This window comes from Callospermophilus lateralis, chromosome 5, assembly GCF_048772815.1.
Source record: "Callospermophilus lateralis isolate mCalLat2 chromosome 5, mCalLat2.hap1, whole genome shotgun sequence".
In the NCBI taxonomy this organism is placed as follows: Eukaryota; Metazoa; Chordata; class Mammalia; order Rodentia; family Sciuridae; genus Callospermophilus; species Callospermophilus lateralis.
Window position 1 is genome coordinate 38,627,018 of NC_135309.1, and position 7,346 is coordinate 38,634,363.

The following is a 7,346-nucleotide window of genomic DNA, read 5'->3' on the forward strand; positions in this document are numbered from 1 at the left end:
TCCTTCTGTGTCTTCTGGGTAAAAGTAATTTCTGATATTTTAACTTTTCTTCATTTTTCTCCATTGTTTCACATCTTTTCCTCTTGTCTCCTTTTCCTTTTACTCCTTTTACCTCTCCTTTCCCTTCTTGAGTGTTTCTCCTCTTTCTTTTCCCATTCTGATTTCCTCCCTTCTTTCTCTTGTGTTTTCTCTCGTAATTACATTCTGTCCCATTGCTCTCTGAGGTTCACCATTATTCCCTAGGATGGACTGGACTCTAATTTTTCTAGGAGCTATGACTGGTTGTGTGTGCCCAGGCTGCTTTGGCAACAAAGGGATCACCTCCCCACACTCCAGAGGTGAAAATTGAATTAGTATGCAATCAATGTTAACTTTTCCTGAAAAATATAAACTTATTACTTTTACTTTTTTTCCAAAATATTTTCTAATCATTATTTGTTTTATGTGTTTAAAAATGTTGTAATACAGGGTTGGGGTGTTATAGAGTCAGTTATAGAGTACTTGCCTAACCTGTGCAAGGTCCTGGGTTTTATCTCCAACAAGAAAGAGAGAGGGAGAGAGATAAATGTTGCATTATATACTGTATTTTGAGAAGGTAATTTCCCCCAAAGTTATTTTAACCATTTGTTCAGTAGATATTTACTAAGTAACTACAATGTACTGTATATACACATTGGTTCTTGCGTTATCAATTTTTACAATAAATTTTACCGGGTATCATTTCAACATTGTATTTATGTTATTGTTCCATAAAGATCAAAATTCTAAAGGTGAAAACGTACATACCATCTAGACTCTCTTTTCTACCCTAATCATAGTAATCTGATTCTTCTGATTTTTTTCTTCTGGGGAAGTATTATTAGTTTCTTCTATTCTATTTCAGAAATTTTTTACTTATGGATACATGTATTTATAAGTATAGTTACTGAAGATTAAAATAGTTACTGTGTTCAAAAGCCACACACACACACACACACACACACTTTTTTACAAATATATATGTAAAATGTAATATTATATAATAGACATGTAATTTAATATAATTATATTTTCTTTTTTTGTGGTGCTGAGAATGGAAACCAGGACCTCATGCTTCTTACATTCTACCACTGAGCTACATTCCCAATCCAGTACAATTACATGATTTTTTGATTTATAATTTGTATAACATGTAATCTATAATTATGATATATAACTAGTATGTGATATAACATGTTGTAAGTTGTGCATATATACATGCTACACACACTTCTGTGTATTGCCTCTTTCATTATATTTTTAAGCAATATTATTTAAAATGCTAAATAAATACATAAGAAGTAATCTCATTCTGTTTCTAATTTGCATCATTCCATTGTAAATTCATTCTTTGCTGATGATTAGACTTTTACAGTTTTTTTCTACTTCTAGTAGAAAATAAATCTATGCCATATATATTTTGCATATGTGCAAATATATCTATAAGATGAATTCCTAGAAGTAGAACTGCTCAAAATGTATCTTTATTTTGAAAAGAGCTCTTTGTCCTCTGAATGCAGCTTTTTCTGTAGCATTTTATTCTTGTTTTATTAAATATTATTTTCCTTATCTTATTCATGTTGAAAATAATTTTTTAAAAACTTGTTTCCTTGAAGAGTCTCTTTTTTAATTCATATTGCTTTGCTGATTTTCCTTTTCTTAAGTATAGAAAATATTTTGGTTGTCTGCTGCTTGGTTGTGAGGTATCAAAAAACTAGGGTTCTCTGAGTATGTGGGTAGGGCATGTTAACTAAGGCTTTACTTTGAGTGATATAAGGTTTTTACAAAGTTTTACAACATTAATATCTTTAGATATTTCCTGGTCCAGATATGTAGCTATGGGGAGGGGTTCTTTTAACTTCCCTCCTGAAGGGAATAAATATGGTTATGAGAGCTAACAGGGAGAAGAAGGCAGGCATTTCACATTTATCACTTTTCTATTAATGTTCAGGGCACCAAAACCTTCCCTGGGGAATCTGTCTTGTGTTTTTTGTTTTGCCAGGGTAAGGGAGGGGCAAGATCCACCTGTGTGGAGTGGGGAGAGATTTCTACACTAGTGTGTTTCTATTGGAGACACCAATACAAGTTGAGGTGAAGGTGAGACCATATGGATGGTGAAAGCTTTCGCCATCCATATGGTCTCACCTTCACCTCAACTTATATTGGTGCCCCCTGCCATCAATTCTTGAGCTCTTGTATGGGTTCTGTGGTTACTGTTCTTTTTCGACACTGTCAGTGTAGAAATTAGCCTTTTAAGGTCTGCAAGTAAGTTATCATGTGTCCAACCACTTCTAGTGTCTGAAAGAATGTTTTAATTAACTTTTCATTGTATCTGTGGTTACTGTCATTCTAGTGGGATTTTTGAAGGTAACAGTGACAGGTATATCTAATCATTCATTTTAACCCAGAACTGGAGTTCTTTAGTCCCTAAGTATTTAGGTTAACTGTTGTAATTCTCAGGCTAATGAGATGGCCTATCCTTAAGAAACTCTAGGGTTTTCCTTAAGGCAAATTGTCTCTCCTTTCCCTGCCATGAAGACAGAATTCTTTCTGCAAATATGGTTTTGTCTGTGTGATTCTTTGCTCCATTTCTTTTCCTCTGCTGCTTGGAGTAAACCACGTCCCGAGAGATTCCTTGCAGTAGCCTACACATCTGAATCTGCTAGTATGAAATAACAATTTTAATTTTGCCCCTCTCTTGGAGAGGGTGTCCTGGTGTCCTTTTTCTATTTTTTCCTTCACCCCTGCCCAGTCTTTACTTGTTTTGTCCCTTCTAGATAGTTTGTGTTTTCTGTTTTAAGTATTACAACTTTGTGCAGCAAGAACTATAAATCTGCTCTTGGTCTCCCTACTGCTTTTGGGGGATTTCTGAAAGAACTCCAATTCTATCCTTCCATTTTCAAAATATTTTTTTTGTGGCGCTGGGGATTGAACCCAGGGCCTTGTGCACGAGAAGCAAGCACTCTACCAACTGAGCTATATCCCCAGCCCTAATATTTTAAATGTGATCACATGGATTTTACACATTAATTTTATGAAGAATTTAAAAGCACACAATGTTGAGCCAGGAATATGTGTAGTTTTTTTCAGTCCTTTAAAATTGTTTTTCACTAAAGTTTCATAATGTTTAACTTTAGGGTTCTTTCCTACATTCATTATAACTTATATAGCTTTTGTTGCAATTGTGAATAAGGTATTCTTGCTTTTCAGTTACATTTGTTAATTGGTAGGTGGTATTTATGAGAAAGCAGATGATTTTTGTGTGTTGAGCCTATGTACAGTGTAACTTTATTTTAAAATTTAAACCATACCTTTATGAAAATAAAGAAAATATGTAAAGTACAAAGAAATTAAGAGGAGATAACCTTTATTTACTGCCTAGAAGAAATCACACTGTTAATAACTTAGCATATTTTCTTCCAGCCTTTAGAAACACTTAAGAATACTCAGCAAATTATTTTTGTGATCTATGAAAATGTCATAAGTATATAATTGACTAAATATTGTTTTACCACGTGACTATATCACAATTTACTTAGTTATTTCTTTATGTTGGGCATTTGGGTTGTCTCCAATTTTTCATTTACTTTGTTTCTTTAAAAAAAAACTTTAAGCTTTCATATCTGAAAAAAAATTTCCCTCTGCCTAAGTTTCCCCATTTGTGAATCGAAGATAATGATCATCCCTTTCTGAGGATGTACCAGTGTGTTCATCTTGATGTCTGGCATGTAAGAAATACTCCAGTAATGTCAGTTGTTATCAATTTTAAACTACTAAATATTGCTTATGTTCTCAATTCAATTATTTCTGTCATCCTAGATTATAATATGTCATTTCAATTTAAGACAATAAAACTGAATTGCCCGGTTCATGTGGTTAATAAATTTTGCTGCTTAAATACTTTTCCTGAAAACAAACAAACAAACAAAAAAAAACAAACAAATTCTTGATTGTGTGCCAAAGAAAAAAACAATTTCTAGCAGAGGCAGAAGCAGTTTCCCACATATTAAAGAGCTTAAAATTAATTTCTTAACTATTACAGAAAGCCCTAAAACTTAACAACCATCATCACCTGCATTTTTCTTAAAGGCCCCACACATTTTTTTCCTAAACCAAGTCACATTTAAAAAGGACAACACATTAGGCAAAGTTGCAATGTCCTTCGCATTGTTACACTAAGTGTAAACCTTCTGCTTCCAGATCCCTACCATCTCTCCAGTGCCTTGCAGGCACAATGGCCTGGGCGGGAAACCAGACTTTCATCTCCCACTTCATCCTCCTGGGCCTCTTCACCCACTCGCCATTACACCTCTTCCTCTTCTCCATCATCATGATCATGTTTCTGGTGGCCCTTTCTGGCAATGGGCTCATGATCCTCCTCATCAATGTCGACTCCAGCCTCCACAGCCCCATGTACTTCTTCCTCAGCTGGCTGTCACTCATGGACCTCATGCTCATCTCCACCATTGTGCCAAGGATGGCCGCTGACTTTCTGCTTGGCGGGGGCTCCATCTCCTTTACAGGCTGTGGACTCCAGATCCTCTTCTTCCTCACCCTCTTGGGGGATGAATGCTTCCTGTTGGCCTTCATGGCCTACGACCGCTACGTGGCCATCAGCAACCCACTGAGGTACTCAGTGGTTATGAGTCGCCAAGTCTGCTGGCTCATGGTGGCGGGGTCCTGGCTCTTTGGACTGGTGGATGGGCTGATCCAGGCTGTCTTCACCCTCCGCTTCCCCTACTGCGGCTCCCAGGAGATAGACCACTTCTTTTGTGAGGTCCCTGCAGTGCTCAAGCTGGCCTGCGCGGACACCTCCCTCTATGAGTCCATGATCTACGTCTGCTGTGTCCTCATGCTGCTCCTGCCTTTCTCCGTCATCTCGGCCTCCTACCTGCGGATCCTGGTGGCAGTGCTCCGCATGCGCTCTGGGGAAGGCCGGCAGAAGGCTTTTGCTACCTGCTCCTCCCACATGACCGTGGTCTCCCTCTTCTATGGGGCAGCCATGATTACCTACATGCGACCCCAGGCCTACCACTCTGCCAAGCAGGACAAAGTGGTCTCTGCCTTCTACACCATGATCACCCCCATGCTCAATCCTCTCATCTACAGTCTGAGGAACAAGGAAGTGGCCGGTGCTTTCAGGAAACTCCTGGGAAGGTGCCCCTGTGGGCACTAAATTGATGCTGCCATCTGATGATGTGGGCTCTGCAGACAGGTGACCTGGATCGGCCAATTGTAGTTTGATTAGAAGAGAAACGGATGTGACCTACTGAAAAAACAACTTTCTGATCAGAGTTAATCAAATTAACACATCAATTTAATCTATCATGCTCACACTGAGTATGAAAGGCTGGGCCTACCAGGTTACAAAGAGCAGAAGACAGAAGCTGTTTTGTCCTTCTCCAGGAAATACCCATGCCTGAGGACAGCCACCTTGTCCCAAGTCTTGCCCTCCTCTTTGGGGTCTTTCTGCATTCCATTACTTTAGTTTCCTAAATAGCTGGAATTACAGACATAAACCACTATGCCTGGCGGAATCTATTTATTTATTTATTTTCTAAAAAATATTTATTTATTTTTTTTTAGATGGACACAGTATCTTTACTTTTATGTGGTGCTGAGGATCGAACCCAGTGTCTCATGCATGCTAGGTGAGCACTCTACCACTGAGCCCCAGCCCCAGCTTTTCTGATATTAAAAGTGTCACCAAGGGCTGGGGATGTGGCTCAAGCGGTAGCGCGCTTGCTTGGCATGCGTGCGGCCGGGGTTCGATCCTCAGCACCACATACAAAGATGTTGTGTCCGCTTAAAACTAAAAAATAAATATTAAAATTCTCTCTCTCTTTAAAAAAAAGTCTTACCACATTTTTTTTTATGATTAATGTTTGCAGTGTATATCTTTGTTGTCTATCCTATTATTTTTAAAGTGAGTTTTTATGAAATGTAGCACATTACAGTTTTTTAAAAATAACTTGGTCTGTCAACCTCTTTCAATTGAAGTGTTCAGTCCATTTATATTTAGTGTAACTATTTCTCTGATTGGACTTAATTCTACCATTTTACTCTTAAGTTTCCACTTTTATTATCTGTATTTGTCTCCAACACTTTTTCCTGCTTCCATTCTTTTGGACTAATCAATACAATTATTTGGTATTTCATTTTATCACTCTGTTGACTTATTTTTCCTGGTACTGGAGATTGAATCCAGGGGTGTGCTACATCTCTAGTCCTTTTCCTTTTTTATTTTGAGACAGAGTCTAAGTTGCCAAGACTAGCCTCAAGCTTGAAATACTCCTGCCTCAACATGCTAAGTCACTGGGACTACAGATGTGGGCCTCTGCACCCAGTCCTTTATTAACTTTTAAATTTATTTTTAACTTTTAAATATATTTTTAAACATATTTAAAATATATTTATAAATATATTTCTTGGGCTGGGGATGTGGCTCAAGCAGTAGCACGCTCGCCTGGCATGCATGCGGCCTGGGTTTGATCCTCAGCACCACATACAAACAAAGATGTTGTGTCTGCCGAAAACTGAAAAATAAATATTAAAAATTAAAAAAAAATATATATTTCTTAAATATAACTTTAAAAAATTTTATTTTAACTTTTAAATATATTTTTAAATTTATTTTTATTTTTGGAACTGGGGATTGAACCCAAGGGTGCTGCCACTGAGATACATACCTAGTCCTTTTTTAAAATTTTGAGACAGGTTCTTACTCAATTGCTGAGGGTCTTACTATATTTATGAGACTGACCTTGAACTTGTGATCCTCTGCATCAACCTCCCAAATTGTTGAGATCACACATATGCACCACCATGCCTCACTTTTTTTCATTCTTGAATTATTTTTTTTTCTGGTTATAAAATTTTTGGTTGACAGTTTTTATTTCTTTCAGTATTTAAAATGTAATTCCATTGATTCTTTTCTCTGTAATTTCTGATGAGAAGTCAGCTGTATATTTTAATGGATATCCTTGTAACTTTAACTTGTTTTCTTAGTCACTTCAAAGATTTTGTCTGTATCTTTGATTTCAGAAACTTGATAATGATGTGCATTGGTGTAGTTTTCTTTTTATCATTCTACTTATATTTCCCTGAGATTGTTTGATCTGTCTGTTGGGATATAGCCATAATTTTGGAAAAAAATTTAGGTTTACCAAGTTTCTTTTTAATGTTTCCTTTTCTCTTTCATAGACACAAATGATAGATTTACATTGTCTCTCATACAGTTCTATTTTCCCACTCATTTGTCTTTTTGTGCTTTGATTTTGGGATTTCTATTGACTAGTTTACCATTCAGGGATCAGCATTCTATGACC

The 7,346-nt window shown here is 36.8% G+C and overlaps 1 protein-coding gene across 1 annotated transcript; it reads left to right on the forward strand.

Moving 5' to 3' along the window:
• Positions 1–4,252: 4,252 nt before the first annotated feature.
• On the forward strand, positions 4,253–5,194 carry LOC143400352 (olfactory receptor 2V1-like). The gene has a single exon (XM_076857616.2). The coding sequence runs from the start codon at positions 4,253–4,255 to the stop codon at positions 5,192–5,194; it is 942 nt and encodes a 313-aa protein (XP_076713731.2).
• Positions 5,195–7,346: the final 2,152 nt, after the last annotated feature.

Coding starts and splice junctions, on each gene's coding strand:
- LOC143400352 (XM_076857616.2), top strand. CDS start 4,253: ATGGCCTGGGCGGGAAACCAGACTTTCATCTCCCACTTCATCCTCCTG.